Source organism: Sinocyclocheilus anshuiensis, unplaced genomic scaffold, assembly GCF_001515605.1.
Source record: "Sinocyclocheilus anshuiensis isolate Anshui unplaced genomic scaffold, SAMN03320099.WGS_v1.1 scaffold447, whole genome shotgun sequence".
NCBI lineage: Eukaryota > Metazoa > Chordata > Actinopteri > Cypriniformes > Cyprinidae > Sinocyclocheilus > Sinocyclocheilus anshuiensis.
Genome location: NW_015552615.1, coordinates 3,017,422 through 3,043,561, shown reverse-complemented (window position 1 = coordinate 3,043,561; position 26,140 = coordinate 3,017,422). Strand labels below are relative to the sequence as shown.

General features: G+C 34.3%; 1 protein-coding gene across 1 annotated transcript in view; it reads right to left on the bottom strand.

Moving 5' to 3' along the window:
* The window catches only part of LOC107666082 (matrix metalloproteinase-24-like), a 35,468-nt gene extending 11,566 nt beyond the window's left edge, over positions 1 to 23,902 (bottom strand). The window contains exons 1-4 of the mRNA XM_016457190.1: positions 23,594 to 23,902; positions 5,690 to 5,838; positions 4,565 to 4,681; positions 2,524 to 2,828 (exon numbers count right to left, since the gene is read on the bottom strand). Coding sequence (XP_016312676.1) covers positions 2,524 to 2,828; positions 4,565 to 4,681; positions 5,690 to 5,838; positions 23,594 to 23,719 — 697 coding nt within the window. The 5' untranslated portion in view covers positions 23,720 to 23,902. The remainder of the gene's footprint in view (positions 1 to 2,523; positions 2,829 to 4,564; positions 4,682 to 5,689; positions 5,839 to 23,593) is intronic.
* Positions 23,903 to 26,140: the final 2,238 nt, after the last annotated feature.

The following is a 26,140-nucleotide window of genomic DNA, read 5'->3' as shown; positions in this document are numbered from 1 at the left end:
CACTAAATATATAAATACACTAAAAAACTATATTTATGTACAAATTCTTCACTTATGTAGACAGGTAAAAAGCATTGTTTGTACCCAAAATCCTAAAGGAGCATCCTGTGCATGGGCTGTAAGTGTACACTTTTACCAGAACATCATCGAGTCAGTCGAGTCTGACATGTTCAGGTCTTTGGAAACACAGAAGGGATGTGACACCATATCACTCAAATCACAGAAATAGCCTGATCTGTTGGTTGGCGTCTCTGGGTGCTACAAGTATCAAATGGCTCACAAAGTGTCTTGTACATTTTGTTTACAGACTGTTTCCCTTTTCTTAGAGGATCTCTTGGCCAAAGCTTTTCTCCTTTATCAACCCTCACGCTCTCTTCCTGTCCAATTTAACTGTGTATTTCATTCCCCATCTCTTTGAAAAGAAATAGATTTTGTGTTCTGTTGAGGAGTAAGTGTCATTGTGAATAAATGAAATATAAAATCTACATCAGCTGAAGATAAATGCATCTACTGTTTGTTATTAACTGCTTACTTTTGATCTGTATCCTCTAGGGTTGATAGGGTGTATAGAGAAATAGATCTGTAAAGAAATGTGTGTGTGTGTGTGTGTGTGTGTACGTGAACAAGGTACAGATTCTGTGGTCTATAAAGCGTGTACTTGAACTGCTGACACTGCAGCACACAGGCAAAGATAACACAGCAAATATGCAGCACGCAGGCACGGCTGATGCAAGTGAAGACAGAACGCAATGCTCTGTGTTTCTTTATGTTTCCCCTGTGGCATCTACTGATGCTCCTCAGCTCCCTGCTAAAGTTTACCACTGGAGAAGATCCCAAAAGATTCGCCTCTACACATCTGACTGATCTTTCTATCTATAGCTGCAGAACATTCTAGAAAATCCAGCCATCCTATCCCATTTAATCTAAAATTTCCCTACTAAATAAATAAAACACATACATTCACATGAGTGTAAATTTAAAATAGACCCACAAAATAAATAAAATAAAATAAAAAATGTATAAATTAAAAATAAAATAATAAAAACTCATATTACTATGTCAAAGATTACGAGACCAGACAAGCCAGGTAAATCATTCTATTTTATCCTCTTAAGACCCGGCAAAACATTTTAGGAAAAAATTAGTATTTTTTCATGTCATTACATTGTTTAGAGCAGGGGTGCCCAAACTCGGTCCTGGAGGGCCGGTGTCCTGCAGAGTTTAGCTCCAACTTGCCTCAACACACCTGCCTTTAAGTTCCTAGTATGCCTGGTAAGAGCTTGATTAGCTGGTTCAGGTGTGTTTAATTGGGGTTGGAGCTAAACTCTTCAGGACACCGGCCCTCCAGGACCGAGTTTGGACACCCCTGGTTTAGAGCATTAAAAAAATGTTTAAATGATATTTCATTCATAAGTTATGCTACGTCCTTGGTAGAGGACATCAGGACTCAATTTAAAAATAAAAAAATAAAAAGACATGAATGAACATGCATAGGAAACAATAGATTTTTTTTTAATTCACCAATACATTTTTAGTTTTCAGGATTTTTTTTTTTTTTACCAAACTTTGTTTAAATATAATTCTCAACTATGTCATAACAGAATGATTTGATATACCATTTTTCTTTATGCAAAATGTGTGTAAAATGGCCATAAACAGGTTTTCTCATTATATATAATGCATCTATAAACTAAATCTAATTTGCATATTAATGTGTTTTTGGGGCAACATGTAATGAAAAAAGAAGTGTAATAATGGGAGTAATAATTGACAAGATTTTCATAATAATATATCATATTTCATAGGAATATTGAAATATAATTTATTTCCCTATTCATTTGTTGTGTCTCCCAAAATGCGTAATAAACATGCTTTTAGTCCCGGTGTCCTCATATGAGGACATGTATGAAATCAACATCCTGTTTCGAAACAGAAAGTCATATTTTGATTTGAAACCCCATAACATTTTCCTGAGATGTTGATTTATGACACACAGTTTAAAAATTAGTCTGATTTAAATTATAATTACAAAATATGATCATATTTCCATAAGAGTGTCACTAAATTAATATCAGACATTTTTGAAGACCAAGGAGAGGGAGTGGTCATAGTGAAACATCCAAACATTTAGTATCTCTGAAAAGCCCTGAATGTGCTCTGTACAGGACATCCAGACTTAAAACTGTGGCATGTATAGTCTCAGAGAAATTCACTAAAATAGAATGTCCTCATATGAGGATGCAGGGTCTCAGGAGGTTAAAATATATAAATTCACATTAATGTAAATTGATCATTAAATAGAGCCATATTCTCACTATATTACTTGTCTACACATTACTGTGTCAGAGATTATGAGTCCAGACATCTCAGGTCGATCAGTCTATATCAGCCACTGTCATGTTGGTTTGATCAAAACACATGCTAATGTTTGTAAGTAATGCTAATAGCAATGATCAAACACAATTGGAAGCTAAATGCTATAAAAAAACAAATCACAGTTTATCATCACAGCACCACACTTACCGTCGTGATTGGCGTTTCCTAATGTCCAGGGCTCATCAGAGTCAAAGTGTGTATCTCCGCCAATTCCAGGACCGGGAAAATATGCGTGAGCTAAAAAACCTCCCTCTCCATCAAAAGGAGAACTGTCACCATGGAAACCAGAAGCAAAGAAGATCATGATGTCTGCCTCTTTACCCTCGTTCTTGATCTCAGAGTAGGCCACTTCCTGAAAGGTCAGCGGGGTCACTGTCTGCCAGACGTCGAAGGCCTGGCGAATGGCCCTCTGGGTGTCTTTCTCGCCCACTTTAGGGGTGAAATTATGTATGCTGGAGACAAGAAGAGAAGGAAGAACATTGGAAAAAATCATGAATACTTTATATTGTGTGACTTAATATTAATTACTCAATTAAAATGAAATATTACATGGAATAATGCATTAAGATAATGCTTTTAAAGTTTTCCTATGGCTCAAACATGGCAAAACCTGATGCAAAATGTACATTTTCAAAATACTGCATCTGCCACATGCATAAAATGTAAAGTGAAGTGCAAAAAACAAAACAAATATACAAATTTAATATGTGGCACCATTAGCAACTAACTAGTACTTTAAGTACTAAAATTACTAAAACTGAAATAAAAATAAATTAAAGCTAAATAAAAATATAAAAAACTAATACAAATGACAAAAGCATAGAACAAAGTTACAAAAACTTTAAATTTGAAAATATAAAAATAAAAGCTAATTGAAAATATTAATAATGCTATAATGGTATATAAATAATACTAAAATTCCACTGGATATTTGCTTTTCCATATCAAGTTCCCTATGACAGCATGCAGTGCACTGCAGCAACCTACTCTGTCATTGCACCAGTGTGATGTTCTTTCAATATGAATCTGCTCTGCAATAAACTGAAGCGAATGCCGTTTGAGTTACATAAGAATTAATCTGCATAAAAAATTTCCTTGAATATAGGGCAAAAGTTAAACCAGGCCAGACACCTAAGGCAGAAGCAGATGGTTGTCTCTGGCACACAACTGCAGGCACACACAAGTGAGAACATCACATTTGATTAACCAGTGACTGCAAACCAAGTTCTACACTGCATTAAATGACTAATTGAAATGAACAGAGCTTTAAAACAGACGAAAGCAGACAAATGTTTGCAAATGATCTGATTTCATGTTTACACCAATAGGGATGCACCACAAGTACAAAATATCCCAGAATCCCTTGAGTTAGCATCATGTAACCAGCAGAAAAAGACACAACATGGAATTGTCTATTACAGTCTATATATATATATATATATATATATATATATATATATATTATATTATTTGTATTACATTATATTTATATATATTAAATTTTATTTTTATAATACATTATAAATTTAGATATGCGTATACAACACTTTATCCTATAGCTATAATTGAACTATATAAGGTAGCTTTAGGTTTCAGAGACAGACATAAAAAAAATAAATTAATAGGCTGAGTGGATTTTGGGAGGCATAATAGCAAGAAAACCACTCAAAATACCAGGCTTTCATCAACTATTCCTCTACCTTCCTGACCTGCGACATTCCTTGCTTTCTTTGTTTTTCTGTCTCTCTCTCTCTCCCATCAGGCAGAAAACAAAAGCTTCTTTTAGCATTTTTAAGGTTGGAGGGAAGCATTTCAGCAATGTCTGTCTGGAACATTGCGTAAGTGGCATGTGTTCCAAAACATACGCACACGTGTCAATGCGATATGCACTGGAATAATTAAAGATGAGGGTACAAATATACTCCACAGGCTGGTTTCAGCGAGATGCCTGATGGGCCGCCATTAAAGAGAATCACATCACTTGAGGTGCAGTTAGTTACAGGCATATGGAGTTTTTGGAACGCTTCCCTGTAATTACGTACAATGGTCATTCATCTATAAAGAGTAAACACAGTTTCTGTAGTTTCCTCCAGACGTTCCTCAGGTGCAATATTCTGTGGATCAGTCTATCCTTACATCATGTAAGCTTTGCATTGGATATTTATCAGTCTCTGAATATATGCTTTACCTGTATGTGATCTTTTTCTCCCTCCATTTCTGACCAGTGAGGGCGTAGCGTTTATTTCTCCTCCGTCGGCTGATGTGAGGGTGATCTGGGACTCCACACCGAGGTTTTCTCATCCACCTTAAAACATTTGGATAATGAATACACCAGAAGACACCAAACAACTGTCAGAGAAAACACTATGTTTATAATCTTCATACTACTGTACATCAAATATTTTAAATGTAGTGCTCAAATCATATGGAACACCAACGAGACCAAAACATGCATTAAGTAAATAAACAGGATGAATTTTCATGTTTTGTTTACACAAGAATATGTTGCACAAGAATGTTTTTATAAACTATATTGCAAATTAAATTTTTCTTAATAAAATTAGGAAATTACATAAACAAACACTGCATTGGGACATTTTAATAACATTTAAGACATCTTAAGAAACATTCAAGCACTAAGAAATACAGTGCTGCAGGGATGACGTATTTTTGTAGGCCAAAATGCAGAAATTAATTAGCATTTTAGCACTTCCATTTCCATCACCCTGAAGTCAGTGGGTTTTTTAAATGGTTTTGGGTTAAATGCCTGAATTAAGGTCTGGTTAACACAAGTTTGTCACGCTTTATGCAGTGATGCAACTGACGCTGGTAGGTCACGTGACAATGACAACATGACGAATGCAGTATGTCCAGATTACATTCATACTACACACATTTATACTATAGAATTTTGTGGTTGCAAAGTAATTACTTATTCAAAAAAGTACCTACTCAAGTGATTTCGGATGCAGCCCGTGTTTCAGTGGCTTTTATTTGTCTTCCTAAACAACCATTAGGCACCGGACCGAACGCATTTTTTAGGTCTTACTGCCATTTAACTGGTGCGCAGTATGACAAGTTCATGTTCTCTGAAAATTTTGGAGTCTGAGGCAAGTTATCCTTTAATTTTAGTGCATATTAACTCGATCTAAGCGGAAGACATGGCTGGTCATTTGATCTCAACGAGGGGGCGACTTTAAACACTACTGTTCATCTTATTAATCAGAACCATGGTATTGTTGTAGCATATGCACTTTAGCAGCTATATTGCCAGTTCATGATTTTTCATGCAGTAAAGAGGATTGTTACTAACTCGATGGTGGTTTGATCAAGCACTCCCGTCACTGGAATACCATAAAACCGCTGCATGGCAGCGACCGCCGACTGCATGGCTTTCTCTGATCGCAGGTCCGATGTCCGGATGTCATGAGGGAGCAGGTAGCCATAGTTCTTCAGCCATGTCTACAAAGAAAGAGACGTTACATTAAGAACAAAAAGCAGGGTTATTATAGTTAACTAAAACCAAATAAAAAAAAATATTTAATTACTTAAAATAATAAAATGTAAAATTTAAACTGAAACACATCTCATTTTCATTTAGTTAAATGCACTTAGATGTACTAAAATAACTAAAAGTAAAAAAAACAACAAAGCGCTATATAAATGCATCATTCATTCATTCATTCATTCATTCATATTTAAAAAATAATAAGAATAAACGTATTCTTATTCACAGGGGAAGTCGTGGCCTAATGGTTAGACAGTCGGACTCGTAACCCAAAGGTTGCGGGTTCGAGTTGCGTACCGGCAGGGATTGTAGATGGGGGGAGTGAATGTACAGCGCTCTCTCCCACCTTCAATACCACGACTGAGGTGCCCTTGAGCAAGGCACCGAACCCCCAACTGCTCCCCGGGCGCCTCAGCAAAAAAATGGCTGCCCACTGCTCCGGGTGTGTGTTCACGGTGTGTGTGTGTTCACTGCTGTGTGTGTGCACTTTGGATGGGTTAAATGCAGAGCACTAATTCCAAGTATGGGTCACCATACTTGGCCACATGTCACGTCACTTTCACAGAATGACAAAAACAAAATTACTAAAATTTGAACTAAAATTTTTATGAAAATGCAAAATATATACAAAAATATTAATAAAACGAATACTTTCTCAATAGTAATAAAATAACACCGACTAAAGGGCATTAAATACTGATGCCAATGATTGTAGTATATCTAGAAATATATCTAGAATGTGAAAAAAAAAATGCAAAAGGCGATGACATTTTTCTGAAACCATCTTGATAGCCATCAATCAGCATCAGAATGGCAGAAGATGACTATGGTGAAAAAATTGCACCTTTTTGGATCTTTGAGAGACCTTAAAATGACATCTTAAAGTATTCTATTAAAAAAAGTGAACAAAAGGAGCACTATCAAGGTTTAGGTTCATAAAGATGTGCAATTTTTAGGGTTATTATTAATCATTTACGCAATTCCCGGTGCGCAGAAATTACACACTTCACCTTTAAATATGTGCGAACAAAGGGAGAAAGCACAAACTGTATCAATAAACAGATGCTGTCTAGGTCAGCCACCTCATATAAACTCCATTTGTTCTCAAAGCTCGGTTCATTTCGCATGCTCCTTGATCTCAACATATTTAACAGCACAAAAATAAAACTGAACTTATATAGAGCATCCCCATCCTCATCTTCTCATTCCCTCATCTCAGCCTCCTCTCTCGGCTTTCATCTCTCCCTGCGGACGGGCAGAGTGGAGAACTAGTAAGCAAAGCCCTCATTTTAAAGCGCTGCACGCATGGAGAGGGGCTCTTTAATTGAGCTCATGGCTTAGAGTCCATTTTCAGCATGAATATTTTAATGCTGGAGTTGCTGGTCCTTTCCTTCTCCACGTGAAGCAGGACCATCACAAACAGTGAGTCAATGCTTCAAATGGAAATCAATCCTTAGGCCACTACACGCACCGCACTGCTTCTATACGTAGAAAGAGCCATGTAGAGTTCATTAGAATTAAAAATAGTGCTATCTTGATACTACAGTACCTGTGCATTTTTATATTTTTTTGTCTGTTTGCAAATCAACCACATCTACTGTATAAATTTAATTTTTTTTTAATTCTAAAATGTCATGTCAATACAAAATTACACCATAAAGTATGTTTTATGATTTTTAGATTTGAGTATCTATAAAACAGAACATCAAAGAGACCTAAAGCTGGACTCTTTTGACTTAAGCCAATAAGAAACCACCTAGCAACCACTTAGAATACCCTAGCAACCATCTACCTGAAATTAAATAAATGTTAACTGAAATAAAATAAAATTAAATTTTCTTTTTTCAGATAATGCCAAGGCAATATTTCTGTTTTATTTAGGTTAACTTGATGAGCTAAAATAACTAAAACTGAAATAAAAATGTATATATATATAAAACTATATAGACATATTTTTTAAATATTTTTGAATACAAAATAACAAAAACACTGAAATTTAAATAATTTAAAAAATTGTGAAATATTAGTAAAACTAATAGTATCTAAATGATACTAAAATAACACTGACTAAAGGGCATTAAATACAGATGCCAAGATAATAATGGTAATATATACAAGAAAAAAATCATCATTGTAATTTTTCTGAAACCATTTTGACAACCATTAATCAGCCATCAATAGCAACTCCCAAAAATCTAACTAGAAATCCTTAGAAAAACTATGGTATTGTAGCTAGTTTTTCATGGAACTGCACCAATTAAATGTAAAAATCTAGTTCTGCAATATATAATTTAAATTTTTTCGTAAAATTTTAAACCAACATCATACTCTTTACTGTTGAAATGCAGCAATAAAGCATCTCTATATATAAATATGCATGAATATAATGCACAGTCGTACAACACTAGCATTATTTTGCATATTCAGAATGCTGAAATGCAAACTTGTACCAGTGAGTACACCCTTCTATGACATGGCTGGCTCAGCCTCCATGGTAACAGAGGCTCTGCACGGCCCCCTGGGAAATCGTACCCATTAAATAATTCACCAATGCTGTTACTGGTGCCGTCATTATAGCATGGCATACAGCGAAGCCTGAAACCAGCACTAGACCCAACAATACATGTCTCATCCACTTTGATAAATCAATGAAGGCTGTGAGATCTGAAGAACACAAAAGGACTGTGACAGTTCAGCCCCGTGAATAATAAGCCTTATTTAAGCCACAGGACTATTTCCGTTCCGGTACTTTGTAGGAATTGGTGAGATTCAGTTCAAAGACAGAAATCCACATTTCTCGGGAAGTATAAATGATAAATTGTTCTTCTGAACGGCACAGATGTCACGGATGGATAATCTACTTAAAGGGATAGTGCACAATAATTTACTCACCCTCGTGTCGTTCCAAACCTGTATGACTTTCTTTCTTTTGTGGAACATAAAGGGAGAAACTTTGTAGAATATACTTGCCACTCCTGTTTATATAACAAACATTATTGGGGATACAAGCTGCAAAATGACACAAAAAGCACCATAACATTCGTCCACACAACTTGTAACATCCCATTTTGGGGTAGAAAATATATTCCTCAACATTTCTTCTTTTAAGTTCCACAGAATAAAGAAAGTCATAAAGCTTGGGTGAGAAATTATAACAAAATATAATTTTTTTTGGTCAACTAGGGTTAAAGGAATAGTTCCAACTACATGAAAATTTGCTGAAAATTTTCTCACCCTCAGGCCATCCAAGATGTAGATGAGTTTGTCTTCATGGAAACAGATTTGGAGAAATTTAGCATTCCATCACTTGCTCCCCAATGGATCCTCTGCAGTGAATGGGTGCCGTCAGAATGAGAGTCCAAACAGCTGATAAAAACATCACAATAATCCACAAGTAATCCACACCACTCCAGTCCATCGGTTAACATCTTGTGAAGCTAAAAGCTGCATATTTGTAATAAACAAATCCATCATTAGGCCGTTTTAACTTTTAACCTTTGCTTCTTGCCAAAATATGAGTCCCTAATCCATAATAACGCTTCCTTTAGTATAAAAGTCCATCCTCTGTTGTCCTCTCACACCAAAATCCACTGACATATTTGTTTGTTTTGGGCTGTTTTCACCTGTAAATGGTGCTTGATCTGTGCATATTTCTCTTCTGATTCAGACAAGACAATGTAACGGATAGAGGAGTCGTATTTTAAAACAGAAGCAATGGTTTGAAGTTAAAAACATCTTTATGATGGATTTGTTTCTTACAAATATGCAGCTTTTAGCTTCACAATATGTTAACTGATGGACTGGAGTGGTGTGGATTACTTGTGGATTATTGTGATGTTTTTATCAGCTGTTTGGACTCTCATTCTGACGGCACCCATTCACTGCAGAGGATCCATAGGTGAGCGAGTGATTTCTCCAAATCTGTTCCCATGAGGAAACAGATATTTTCAATAATGATCAATTTTGGGTGACCTATTCTTTGAAATTAGAGTGAACCTTCTGTAGCTAGTACGTAAGTGCGGGATTAACCACACTTGTTAAACAAACAATCCTTTTCACAATAAACAGGGATACTGCACAGAAATAATTCACAACCACGTTATTCATTGTCCTGTCCTCAGAATTTTTAACAGGGAATTTGTAAATAATAGTCCAGACTATACTGTATGTTCAGAATAGTACAATAGCTACTGTTTCTATTTCAGTATATAGTTTTTATACTTTGCACGGTAAGCAATTATGCATGCAATACACAGATGACCAATTACATTTGCCGATATGTCAAGTGCACAAATAAAGTACACTTTGCAGCATCCTACATCCCACAATGCAATGCACCCTACAGCACTTCCAATTCTAATGTGATGAATGTTCATCTCTTTCTTTACTCTTTTGATTGGATTGGTAATGAAGAGTTTGACTGGATATTTTTTTGATTATTTCTGAGCCAATAACTAGATGCCGTTGGCTGAATTAAACGTGCAATGTTATGAGGTCATGTAGCATTATTGTTTGCAAATTGCATTCTATTCAACATAGTTTTGTAAAAGAATATAGTATACAAATTACACAGCACAGTATATATGATGTACAGTTCTCAGTAAGCTAGTTCTCCATTCCAAGTCTTTCTTTGAACAGCTGTCCCTGAAACTTGAAATCCTTTTGTCTCTGCTGCCAGGTGGCATGGAGTGATGATATTCTACCTTCATGAGCAGCATGCGGTAACAGTCCTCCATGCGCTCGCCAAACAAAAGCAGCCTAAACAGATCAGATGAATTTCTAGTAGCAACACACCTGACTTTGTTTAGGATTTGTGGGAATTAATGCCTAACATCAATGTATTGGGTTCAAAACAAGCCAAGCTCTATGTACAGCATCTATGACTTGCGGTCGATTACCACATAAAATAACGCCAACGTATCCCTCAGTTTGTAAAATCTAGTAAATCACATGTGCTGTAAAGCACTTACAATGGAAGTCAATGGGACAAGACATTCTGGAGGGTTTAAAGCAGAAATGTGGAGCTTGTTTGATAAAACACTTGTCAATAATCATTTGACCTTGCCAAAATGTGTGTTTTTGAGCAGTAATATTTTAACAAGTATTAAATTGTGCCAGTAAAAACATTTATAATGTAAAAAAAAAAGATTCTATTTCAAATAAATGTTGTTATTTGGAACGTTCTATTAATCAAAGAATTCAGAAAAAATGCATCACGGTTTCCACAAAAATATGAAGCTGCACAACTGTTTTTAACATTGATAATAATAAGAAATGTTTCTTGAGCAGCAAATCAGCATATTAGGATGATTTCTGAAGGATCATGTGATACTAAAGACTGGAGTAATGATGCTGAAAATTCAGCTTTGATCACAGGAATAAATTGCATTTTAAAATATATTACAATAGAAAATATTTATTTTAAATTGTAGTAATATTTCACAATATTACAGCTTTTACTGCATTTTCAATTGAAAATGATCAAATACATTGATCAAATAAATGCAGACTTGGAGAGCATAAGAGACTTCTTTCAAAAACATTAAACAATCTTACCAAACCCAAACTGAAAAAAAAAAAAACATTGCATTATCCAAAAAGCTTCTGTTCTGCTTTTGTTCTGTTATTACAGCACACACAATGTGTGCTTTAACACCGATAAACAGTGCATGGATAAAAAGTCTGTGTCTGACTCAAATTACATTGGATTGTTCTGCTGAAACAGCACTATGTTTGCCTGCGAGACTATCCAGAGCTCAAATAACGCCTGATTACCTCATCATGATATGCTGTAATGTAATCTGTGTAAAGTTTCATGTGTTTTAACTCTAAACAATCTGACTCTCCGCTGTGTGCTTACTAGTAGAATCAACCATCAGTCCATCTTCTAAAATTTAAAGGGGATTTTTTTATTAAAATCTCTGTGCCAAAATAATTTGATCATAACCATTTCCACCTTCTCTCAGATCCTTAGATTGTTTTTGATATGCCTAACACTAAAAAAAATTAAAAACCAGTTAACTCTACTCTGAGTACAAGTAGACTAATTGGCTAATCAGAAAACAATCGATGCTGAAATGTGCTGCATTAACTGCTAAGATCAGACTGAAATTATGAGGTACATTGCTAAAAACTTTGTAGAGCGGCATTATACAGAGAATATTACAAAGCAGGTACAGTATCAAGCATGCACTTACTGCAGTGTTACTTTGACATTATTACTGGCTGTAAAATTGTGATCACAGCCCATGTAATTGGCCTCTTTGAAACACAAGATGTTCAGGTCGTTGGAGTCTCCTTTCTCATAAGTGTGTGCTAATGAGTAGGGAGTCACAAAAGCAGTTGGGCCTTCCATAGAGAGGACGGTGTGTGCGCTTAGTTTGAGGATTTGTGGGGCATTGATCGGGGTGGCATTGCCTCATGACTTTTGATATCTTGTGTTTCAGAGAGAAACCGCACGTCACATCATCAGTGGAATCAATAAAGGTTCAGTTCCTCACAGTGGTGCCCCGACTGCCTCACCGATAGAAGAGGGGTGAGAATTTAGTGCAAATGACACATTGAGCCATGGTGCTCATGAGTTTGAGGCTCATATCATTTCCTGCTCTTTTCTTATCCCTGTCATTTCCTGTTCTCTCTCCATTGTTCAATAGCTAAAAGTGGAGAAAAGGCCAGATATGATAACAGTGTTGGAATTACAGCTGCACAGTAAATCAAAATCAAAATTAATTTGTGATATTACTTAGTGTGATTATTGAATCCCAAAGGATGCAGTTAAATAAATATATGTGCTGTGTGTTTCAAAGTAAATCGTGGCACAACTCGTGATCTAGTGTTTTCAAAACATGCACACAAACTCATTCTGCATTTACTGTAAATCTGGATTGTGTATAACATGCATCTGGGAACGCAACATGCACCAACCATCTTCTCAAACGTATAAACCGGAGTTTCAGTCGGTGTGTGAAAATGAAGAAATGAAGACAAAAATATTAAAAACAAGCCATTAATATTAGTATTGTATTTAACAATTCCACTGTACAATAAAATTATTATTATAATTATTGTATGTTTCTTAAATACAGTGAAATATTACAAAATGTAAAAAAAATTAAGACAGCCACATATATTAGTAACCTACTGTAATTTTACAGTTGTAATGTAAAATAAATGTATTATTATATTTTTCTTAAATACTAAAGTTTTTACGGTGGAATTTATTTGTACTATAATATTTCTTATATTTCTTATTTTGTTTTATATTTTTATTTAAGAACAGTAATCATAATAAAATATAATATTTATTAAATAATAACATTGTTATTATTATTTTGCAGTCATGTTGATATATAATCACATTCTTCATATAAAAATAAAAAAAATAAAAATGTATTTTAAATTGCAATCACAATTTTTATCAGAATTTTTCATTTCTATATAAAAATACAAACAATTAAAAAATAATAATAATTACAAAAAAAAACATTTAAAATTGCAATCACAATTTTTATCATAAAAAAAAACAACTAGATTCTTCCCCAAAACATGCAGTCCTATTAGAGGTTAACAAACATGCTCCTACACATCTGGTTTGTGTAAAACATAATAACAGTGCTAGAGCCATGGCCTAGCGGTTAGCTAACACACTCAGCCATGGCGGGTGGCATGAGTTCAAGTCTGACTTGCATCATTTCCTGATCCTGTTTACAACTCTTTTCCCATCATTCCCTGTGTTTTCGTGACTGTTCTATGAATACAAGTGGCACAAGGGCCAAACAAATAACGATAATGACAGTACTGGAGAGGGAAACGACAGAGAGGGAGAAGACGAAGAACAAAAAGACAAAGGCAGCAGCAGCGAGACAAACATAGCAAGACAGAGGAGAGAGATGAAGGATGTGGACGGGGAGGGGAGAGGTGGAGTGATGGAGAGAGGAAGATGAGAGCGTACAGTAGATGGAGACGTGGGGGAGGGGAACGAGACAAAGACTGAGAGGAGAGCTGCCGCTTGTGTTCATATCAAGCACCCCCAAACAAAAAAAATACAGATCAAACGTTTTAAAACCACAATGATTAGAGTTACAATAACAGTTATTACAGTAATGTAGCCATAATAGTCTAAAATCAATCATTAGCTGCACAGCAAATGTGAGCAAGCAAGTTAGACACATACTGTATCAGAAACAACACTTTAGCCTACTTTTAAAAAGAGTACTTATTACAGAAATAATATACTTAATGTCATGTTTTTGTACACTTAATTGCATGTTATTTGCAATTAAATGGAAATGTATTAGTTTAAATTTATATTAAATGCAAATACACTGTAAAAACGATTTTTGGAAGTTGTAAATAAAACAAAAATTAGTTTAATATGTTTTACAAAAAAAACTATTTCAAAATATTATTACTCGCTATTTCTTTGTAATTGTGAAATTTACTAGCAATTTCTGAGTTAAAATTGCTTCTACGCCATTTTTTCAGTGTTGTTGAGCTTAATAAACTGTGCTTATTTTAAACCACTTAAGTAGGACTTAAGTACACAGTGTAAATTCATCATTTCTTCTATTGTCTATGAAATATAGTTAAAATGTACTGCTTAATGTACTGACAAGCATTTGTGGTAAACTAAAATATATCTTTGTGTAATTTCAATTGAATCTTGTATGTCATGTATATACAAGGCAAGGCAAGTTGATTTATATAGCAGATTTCATACACAATGGTAATTCAAAGTGCTTTACATAAAATGAATTACAATAATCATAAAAAAATAATCACAACAATAAAACAAAACAAAATTGATTTAAAATGAATTAAAACAGTTAAGAATAGAAAAAGATTATACATAAAATACAGTGCAATCAGTTCGGACATAGCACAGTGCTCATTCAATAAATGCACAGCTAAACAGATGAGTTTTGAGTCTGGATTTAAATGTGGCTAATATTTTAGCACATCTGATCTCTTTTGGAAGCTGATTCCAACTGCGGGCGGCATAATAGCTAAAAGCGGATTCCCCTAGTCTTGTGTGAACCCTTGGTATTTCTAACTGACTCGAACCTAATAATCTGAGTGGTCTGTTAGGTTTATATTCAGTGAACATATCTGCTATGTGTTTAGGTCCTAGGCCATTGAGTGATTTATAAATGAGTAAAAGTACTTTAAAATCAATCCTAAATATAACAGGAAGCCAGTGTAAGGACCTGAGGACTGGTGTGATATGCTCAGATTTTCTGGTTCTAGTGAGAATCCTGGCAGCAGCATTCTGGATAAGCTGCAGCTGTCTAATGGTCTTCTTGGGAAGGCTGGTGAGAAGACCATTATAATAGTCCACCCTACTGGTGATAAAGGCATGAACAAGTTTCTCCAAGTCTTGACTGGAAACAAAACATCTAATTCTTGCAATGTTTTTGAGATGATAGTATGCTGATTTAGTTACTGCTTTGACATGACTACTGAAACTAAGGTCTGACTCCAGAATCACACCAAGATTCCTGACTTGATTTTTAGTTGTTTGACCCCCTAGAGTCAAGGTATGCGTTCTCCTTGAGAACTTCTTCTTTGTTTCCAAATGCAATGACTTCAGTTTTCTCCTTGTTTAACTGAAGAAAGTTTTGGCACATCCAACTGTTAATTTCATCAATGCATTGGCAGAGGGAGTCAATGGGGCTGTATAGTCATTTGGAGATAAGGCTAGGTAAATCTGGGATTCACCTGCATAGCTGTGATAGGCAATTTGGTTCTTTCTCATTATTTGACTTAGTGGGAGCATATACAAGCTAAACAAGAGCGGTACAAGAATTGATCCTTGTGGGACTCCACATTTCATGGACATCCACTTATGACTTATGCTCTCCTATACTCACATAATAACCTCTCCCTTCTAAGTATGACATCAGTATACAGTATACATTAGTATACAGTAGTCAACATTTGAAGTGGATCAAAACCTTTCATTAAAGTTGTCCTAAAACCAAAACAATAACCGTTCTTGTCTTAGGACAACTTTTATTAACTTTTTTGATCCACTTCAAATGTTGACTACTGTATATATATATAATAGTAACTAGTAACTGCACATTTGTAATGATGAAATTGCAATTTAGTACATTTAAACATTTAAAATATATTATCTATGTATGGAAGCCTGTTTCCATAAGATAAAGATTAAAATTAAATTTTTAAAAAAGGTTAAAAATTAACTGCACAATTTAGACAGAAAAAGTCAGAGTTGCGAGATATAAACTAAGAATTGCCAGATATCAGTTTGCAATAACCAGTTTTATTTTGCATTTTGTGGCAGAAACAAAACTGAATTATTTAAAAATATTTAAACTCAGGATTCTGAGAGAAAAAGCTCAGAATTGTGAGATATAAAGTTGCAATTACATTTTTTATTTTTTTATTCCAGAAATTGCGAAAGATCAAATAACACATACAGTTAAAATTATAATCAAGTACTTTACATGTGCTTTAGTATGCCAGTACATCAAATAAATGTACTTCTTTAAAACACAATAAAAGATAATTAAAACATAATGAGTTAAAATGTATTTTAAAGTATTTTTTAAATTTGGCTTTACTACAATGCACTTTTTAAAAGTGTACTTAAAGGGTTAGTTCACCCAAAAATTAAAAATTTCTTCATTAATTCCCTCAAATACCCTCATGTCGTTCCAAACCCGTAAGACCTTCATTCATCTTCGGAACACAAATTAAGATATTTTTGATGGAATCTGAGAGCTCTCTAACCCTCCATAGACAGCAATGATATTACCACAATCAACGCACAGAAACATAACAAGCACATCACTAAAATAGTCCATGTGACATCAGTGGTTCAACCGTAATTTTATGAAGCTACGAGAATACTTTTTAAACTATCCCTTTAAGTGTGCTAAAAAATAAAGTCATAAATGTGTACTCTGTAAGTACACTTAATTGACCTTTTATTTCTTTAATATTATCCGCAACAACTGTTTTTTTTTTTTAAGATTTAAAGTACACTACAAGTGCACATTCAATACAATTAAGCACACTTCTTTTTAAAAAGGGCAGCCGTCAAGCATTGACTGTAACAGTACTACATTTTTACATTTTAAATATTGTACAAATGTGTTGGTATATGTTGCTCTGAGTGCACATTTTTAGTACATTGCTATAAAGTCGCTAAGGTGTTTTGGGTGGTTACAGGACTAGTTATGTAATAAAAAGGAAGATTTAGTGTTAGTATTCATTCAAATTCCTAACACTAAGTATATTAAGCACTAGTAATCATGATGCTGCTTGTCACAACTTATCAGGAAGCTGACACGTCAACACACTACATAACACAGCACAACCCAAAAAACGGGTATAAATAGCATGACAAAGGCAATGCACCATTCAGTTTCAATTCAAGTGGTGATACCATCACAGTCTTTGTGTGAACTAATTAGGTTTTTCTCTGGCTTTGTGACTTTTTTCCCCACTTTCTTTTAATTTCTCCCTCAGCATGTGGTCTCCTGAAGAGACATATTCAGGACGAATTAGACTTTTATGTGAGGAAACTGTGCCATCCTTATTTAGTTCGCTGCATGCATTGCAAAGTCAGAAGGAGGACTGCTTTCTCTCAGCACATACTAGCATAACTAACAAGCACAAAGAAAACACAATGTTCTACAGCTTCTTATTGCGCTACAACAGTAAACAGAATATTTAATAAAGAAAACCATGTCTTAATCCTACAGTAAACAGAAAAAAATACCATAATACCGTCAAGAGTGAACAAGGCAAACATAAAAAACACAACAATAGCTTCCTTCGCAGCTTTCACCGCATGAGATTCGCTAGGGACCGAAGCAGTGTTCAGCAGGATACTGAAGAGTGTGTTTCAGTGTCACACACTTCAGAGGTTCTGACACGCTTTAACATCCTTTAGACGGTACGGCGAAAAACATATCTCACAGTCAGAGACAGACAAAAATTAGGGCAAGCAAATATTACACTTCCTTTTCCACACAGCCAAAGCCTCTTTTGTTTTTCGACCTTTACAAAAAGTACTGAAGCGTTACCATATTACAATGATGGTAACAGATAGTAATCCTTATGGTACTCTGATATATTGCCTACTATGATATTTTATGATTACCATGTTTTTTTACATGGTTCTCCAAGGAAATAAACCATGTCAAAATAAGTATGATTGTAATTGTGATTTAAGTGTCTGTAAGATGTCTAATATTCTAAATAATATTCTATGAAATGTGGTATTTTTGATTATTTCAAAATAAAAAAAAATCAAAGTGACCCTAAACAAAATTAAAGCAATATTCAAAGAATAAAATCATATTTATTTGAATAAATTGCTAACAGAAATCTATCTATCTATTTCTATACACTGTATGTATGTATATATATATATATATATATATACATACACATAATACCACAATACCAGCAATACAAACAATACCAATACAAATTGTTCCATTTTTAATGTTAAATGTCAATATTTTTTTATTAAATACTTAATATTTATATTAAATACTCAAATCAGATAAATGAAATAGAATTATATTATATAAATTAAAATATTAAAATATATGGTATCATTTGTTAGCATTATGCATTTACTAACATTAACTAATAATGAACAATACTTTTTTTACAGCATTTATTAACCTTTGTTAATATTATAATAAAAATGTTCATGTTCATGTTAGTTCACATTGCATTATTAATGTTAACAGATACAAATTTTGATCGTAATAATATATTAGTAAATGAATAACTTAATATTCCAGGATTAATTAATGCTGTATAAGTATTGTTTGTGTTAACTCATATACTTAACTAATGTTAACAAATTAAATCTATTCTTATTGTAAAGTAAAGTGTTACCAAATAATTGTTAGGCCTATTTGTTAATTTTTTTTTAATCTTTTTTATTGATAATAAAAAAAGCTCTAAGCCATAACATTTTCCTCTCAAATATTGTTATAAATTATGTATTTTTTTACAGCATTTATTAACCTTTGTTAATATTATAATAAAAATGTTCATGTTCATGTTAGTTCACATTGCATTATTAATGTTAACAGATACAAATTTTGATCGTAATAATATATTAGTAAATGAATAACTTAATATTCCAGGATTAATTAATGCTGTATAAGTATTGTTTGTGTTAACTCATATACTTAACTAATGTTAACAAATGAAATCTATTCTTATTGTAAAGTAAAGTGTTACCAAATAATTGTTAGGCCTATTTGTTAATTTTTTTTAAATCTTTTTTATTGATAATAAAAAAAAAGCTCTAAGCCATAACATTTTCCTCTCAAATATTGTTATAAATTATGTATTGAAACAAAACGATAATAAAGGTACCCAGCATGCTTCACAATCTGTCTAGACCAGCGCTGCACCAAAACAGCTTCAAATCTCCATTTGGAAAATGAAGCTTTTCTACAATCTGAATGAATTTCCTCGCAATGCTCCCCGAGTCCCTATTGTACAGTAAATGTGTGCAGTTTCTTACAGGAAGCAACTGCTGAGCATTTATATTCAAATCCAACAAACTGGTGGGGCTTAACTGCTCCTGTGGCTAAAATTAAACTGTCAGATGGAGACAGCAATCTAAACTCGCCGGGCTGCAGCTTCTCAGACTCTGTGACATGACGGTGAAGAGGTTTCGTATCTCCACACGGCTAGACACATATAGAGAAATCAATTGATAGTCCAGGAACGGAACTAAATCAGATTGGAAATCCTGCACGACTGAATATAGAGCCAAACCACCAAATGACCAAAAAGCTCCAGTATGCCTTATATAAAGCTGTATTAAACATGGAAAGGGGGGAAGCAAAGAAACAAAGCAAATGGTAGAATTGGTGAGTCCTTGAACCTCAAAAATGCTTAGGTTTTGTTTTTTAATGACTTTTTGATTTGATTAGACACTGGGATTCCTCTAATGTGCAGAGTAAGTGGTTCAATATCACAGGCTGACAGAATCTACAAAGTAGATTTTGACATTTTTCTTTTAAAAATGCAAGAGTTGTTCACCTAAGAAAGATACTTCTATGCAAATGCTGTGTTTCTGGCAATAAAACAAGACTGAATGCTGAGAAAAAAAAGTAATAGCAAAGTTTAACATTTAACATTATTGTCAATATGAGGAATATTGTCAATATGATGCATGCATTGCCTTCTCTTTCCCCTGTGAACTCTGTCCTATGCAGATTACAGCTGTCATCCATTAAAACACTAAGGACATCACTGTCAGTCCAAGTCATTCGCACCTTGTCAAACTACATTTATATAAGAGAACTGACATTCTAAAGCGGCATCCAAATAACAGACTTTTAAGACTAGATTCAGGTCGTCTCAAAGAGTAAGGTCTTTGTTTAAAATTAACATGAAACAGCATTTGCAACCTATTTTACTTCCATATTGTAACACAGGACATTTAACAATAAAAAAGCACAGCAGGATTTTATTAATTGGGAAATTCTGACTTGTTGATGTTTGAAGTCATACCACTGTATCAGCCTATGAAATGATGTTATTCATTTTAGCCAACATTCAAAGAATATTTGTTGCATAAGAAACTGCTCTTTCAGTATCACTGAGTTACTATAAATTTTTTACTTTTATCTATTTTTTTTTTTATATTCTAAAGTTTTAGAATTTCTGATGTTTTGTCATTTTTATGCATTTTTAAAATGTTTGTAGCTATTTTACATCTAAGCTATTAGATGCTATTTCATAGTCGTTTCAGTTATTTTAGTATATAAATAAAAATGAGAAATGTTTCCTATGCAACTGAAATAAAATCAGTTTACGTTTTATTTCAGTTAATGTTTATTTAATTTCAAGCAACAAAATGTTTTTTATAGTTTTAGTTCCAGATAACTATAATAACCCTGATAAGGAAAACATTTTTATTTTTAAAATAAAGCTGAAATAAAACAAAATATAAATATTAGATGAAAAACTCAAACTTCAAACACTTAAACGAAAATTAGAAATGTTACTTTGATGACTAGCTGAAATAAAATAGGTACCAAGACTGAAATAAAAATAAATTAAAGCTAAATAGAAATGTTTGAAAATTAATAAAAATTACAAAAACTTAAACTATAAAATTTTCTTTTTAGAGATGCTTTACAGCAGAATTTAATTTAGTTTGCATCACTGTAAAGCTGCTTTGAAACAATGTATAAAGCGCTATATAAATAAAGGTAAAAAATTCTATTAAATAATAATACTGCAGTAACACATACATGCATGGAAAATACTACAATGCAGTACTTCAATATTAGAAAAATATATTCACGTTTTCTTTTCCAGGGACACTACTGTACTCAAAGCATAAATACTAAGTCAGCTCTAACGCAACAGTCCAAAATTAGTATCGACGGCAGCGACGGCAGCCATGAGTCGAAAAACAACAAGAGCCTTACTACAGTATTATCATCCACACCAACAGCCATCACCATTATCATTTCCCTCAACAGCAGCTCCACCCGGTTCTTTGTCATTAACCTGCTCCAGCAGAGGAACAGACGCTTGGCCAGAACTATATATGACTAGTACGACAAATAGCATCTTTACTGCTGGTAATTGTTCACTCAAATCAACCAAACTGCCCAATCCACACAACAAGTCACTGCTGCTGTGATGATGATGACTGAAGATATTTAGTCTTGTAAAGCTGAGGAAGATATAATCTATATACAGTAATATGGTCTAATCTGATATCAGAGTCTTAAAAGATTAATATCTGAAAACAGAATGAGCAGTTAACTGGATCATCATGATCATATTACCTCATTTTGATGGGATACTGACATTGAAACCTCTTTTCCCACCATTTTCAATACCTAACAGGAACCTTGACTTAAATATCAGTTTATTTGTCTATGCACATTAGGCAATCACAAATCTTATGATTGCAATTTACAGATTAGGTCATGAAGCCGAATAATGTGTGTAGCCTGATAATTGTGTACAAACACAATTTGATCACATTGTTTTGTAGGTATAATTAATCAAGTAATTATTCAATTAAATTGTGTAATATATCCACAAGAATCAGTATTTATTATTATGTGCAATCATACTAAAGCTCCTGCTGTAAGTCACTCATGAATGAAACAAAGAAACTGAGGGTTAAAACACTCCTGGCATGTTAACAGAATGAGAACTGGAAGAACAGTATCTTATAAATCTATAATGTTGCCATTTTTGGCATTAAAAACTAAAAGATCTAGGTTTAAATTATAATGAAGTTGTCTTTTCATCATTATTCTGTCATGCATGATGACTTTCAAGTCTTAAATTGGTTACAAAACAACAATGACAAGCTGTTTATCTCATCATTTGTGCAATTTATCCACTTTATTTACATAATAGCAAAATCAACCTCTCGTCAAGCAATCTGCACCATAAAGAAATGCTTTATCTTTAAAAACTGTGACAGACATAACAGTAAGATCTCTATTCACCAAGCAACCCATTGCCACAACAAAGCTGAATCCAACAGCGCTGGCTCGCTATACTCAAAAGCATCCCTACCTTTCCCATCAATTATGAAGGAACCTATATTTGGAACACACACGAAAACAGTAGCTGCACATCAAAACAAAAGCAATACATGGCTATAAATGCAGCCTCTCTATATATAACAGAATCATTCAAAACAGCTCTTGGGTCCTTAAGGAAAATGATTGTGCTATCTTAACTGAAGGGCTTTGTCCTGTTTTTGCTCACTAAGATGCACGTCTCTTGAACAGGATCAGTTCAGTTCTAACATTTCACTAAAGCATAAAGGCTTGAACGTGTTGCCCTCAACTAAGACAAAAGATATATAGGGTATAATAAGGGAATGCATGTGCAGTGAGTGGCGCAATGAAATGATCCAATTACTGGCAACCTGATAATGGCTTCAGTGTGCTGTATTTCCAGGAAGAGCTAACATAAAACACTTAATGTCTGTCTGGGGCCGAATATAAGGCAAAATGGAGCTGAGAGAAATATAAGAAATCATTCACATGTGGATTATTTGGATGCATTGCTGCACTACCTGTAACACAGATTGTAAATAATACAAATCAAGATTAGTACTATTTTCAAACATGGTAACTGTATTCAGATGTGGGTGCATTGTTATCGTTGCAAATGTGCTTTTTACCTGTAATATCACAAATAAATAAATAATTTTCGAATATGGTAAATGTATTCACGTGCATGATTTGGTTGCATTGTTATCGTTACATTTTTACACTACCTATAATGCCACAAAAATAACAAATTATAATAAATAATGAAACAAAATTAGTGCTACTGTTTTCGAATATTTATTAGACGTGTTATTGTTTTACCTGTAGTGCCATGCTTATTTACGATGTTCGTAATTTGTACGAATCTTAAAATATCAAGTATATTTATTTAATGGTGATTATTAGCTATTATTTAACACGATTTTAAAATAAACGTATTGCATTGCTTGTTCATTTGACTTATTTATGCATGCCTCAATCATTATTTATTTACCCACTTAAGCTAATAAACCCATTTGAATAGAATTAATTGTAATGGTCATCTGCTAGCCAAACGCTGTGCGCTATAACGCGTCCGTCTGGTGATGCTCAAGGAACAGGTCGCTTGCACGCGCAGCCAGCGGAGGTGAGGATGGTGGACATGTCATCTCTCTCCACGTACCTCAACAATGAAGGTCCTCTCTTCTCCACAAACAGACACGACCCAGAAGAGAATGTGGAAATAGCATGTTTTCCAACAGAACCCCGGGAGTCCCGTCTTTCTCCCCCTGGCTCCCACCCCCGTCATGACTGTCCCCAAATTCCCCCCACTGTCCGCCGTTGATTTCCAGGCTTGTTTCTTGTGTTTGGTCTTTATTATTTCAGAAAAACAACGACCGTCCTATATTCCTGATGGTGCTGTTAATGGGGTTAAATTCGCAAAGCCATTTTGTGTCGCGTCTTCTCAAGGTGCTGCGTTGAAATGATGCTGCGCCGCTGATGCGCTAGAGCGAATGCAGCACCGTCTTCAGCGCGCACAGACCCACGCGGAAGTCCGACTCCTTGAGCGAATCGGTTCTTTTGAACCGTTCGTTTCAACTGATCATTTATTAAAGGGGTCATAAGGAAAACTTGAAATCGCATCATATGACCCCTTTAAACAAATTGGCAACTACTTTCACCCATCTTTCACAAAGAAGGATTTAGAACGATAAATTCCTCTTGACGATTGTTTTAGTTGCCTACTTTTTGAGGAATATTTAGAGAGAAAATGGGTTGCATTTACGCCCTCAATCAAATGGGTAATTCTTTCTGATTTTTAAAAAACTAATAGGCTATAATATAAAAGTTCTTTTATATAGCCTAACACAGATATGAGAAATAGCCCGAATAAGTTTAACAGTAACTGTTAATTTAGACGTTTTACAGGCGGCATAAATGCAAAATACTAGCCTGCTTCTTGTAATATGAATGTGGTGTTGTCGTATTTCATTCATTAATTTTATGAAAAACCACTAATTAATCGGTCAGTATAACTGCACTGATTTAGGTCTCACAACACGTCACACAATAATTCAGAATCGGACACAAAGTAGCCTAATTGATTCAGTACTGAGTTTAGATTAGGCTACTACTTCATTAACCACTTTAAATCATTCTTAAATCATATTATTCAGTTCAGGTCATCAAATAATTCGCTCGAGATTGTGTGGCGATGTATATGTTTTGATTCACTAAAAAGAGCCGAAGAGTCACTCGTTCGGGAATCGAACCACATTGCGCTTCCTGTTTTTGATTCAATTTTAGAACATGGAGCTTGTTGTTGTTGCGTAGTGCTGGTCTTGACTGTGTTGTCACTCGAGTCAGTGGCGCCTGCAGGTACAGCTAAACGCACTGTGCGTACCATGAGCGCTCAGACTGACCTGAGATTTGCCCCGCAAACATTTCAGCAGTTATTATAGGCCTGTGTGTCCCGTATTTCTGTCGACTTAACCAGCAATGCCATAAGTTATGAATTTATCAGTCTTTTGCATGATAAAGTTAATTTCTGCATATAAATATTACGCCAAATAGAAGCAGAAAATCGTGCTATATGCACTTTCATGATATCGGGTTTACGCTACAACAATTAATTTGTTGGCTATTTTACAAATGGGAATACAACGAATTCATGACAATGTTTTACATTCAAGCTACCCGTAAAAATTTTGTGTAACGTTCTTTAAAATCATCTGGAATGCAATAAAGTATTTTTTAAAGCTGTTTTTAAAGCATTTGCTGCATGGATTAAAAAAAATAGGCTAATAAATAATTCACATATCAAACATCAAACATCAAATTGCGTTGCAGAAAATCCTTTACATTTTAAGGTATTCAGAACAGAACATAAAAATCAGGAAATATAAGCATACAATTATCACATTTTTAATAGGCTTATATGTAGCCTATTAAAAATACCTCTACTAGATAAAACACTGAACCACCCTGAACAGTGAGTCTCAGACAAACTGACCAACACATTTCACCCACTCTCCATCCAACACTGCATCTGCAGAGAGAGAGAGAGAGAGAGAGAGAGAGAGATCGTCCTCCTCATCCATCTGTCTCTCACTCCCACATCACACTTTTGTAGATTCTACAAATTAGCATTGCATTTTAGGTCATGTGCTACTTTTACAGTCTGAGTTGCATAAAATGTTCTTTGTTGTTCAGTGAAAGGTTGATTTGAACTGACCATTTTAGACATTTTGGACTGAATAAGTCTAAATAATCAACTTATTTTAAAGTTATATTAGAGACAAAAGACTGGTAGTCACGAAAATGTGTCCTCTACTTGTTATTACTTGTATTATATTATATTAAATTATATTAAACCCCAATAGACTCTATGCACGGTCACTTCCGCGTTTTTCCTCAGGGGGCTTACTTACATCCGGTGCTGCGCCGGAAGCCATTGTTCCTTACGTAGAGCTTTCAAAATGACAAGCGGAGAAGATGATTTTTCAGCTTACAAGAACTTCTCCGGATTACTGTAAATGAATTTCATCGCATGGAGAAGGGCATTAAACGTTTCAAGTTACATCGACAACATTAGGGTGAGTATTGTGCTATCGTCTTCTAGCAAATCTAGCTAATAAAGCTGGATAACACTGCTGCACCGATTTGATCAGCGCTTAAATAGAGTTTAGCTTTAAAGTCCATTCACCTCAGGTTTTTATAACTCCTAAAG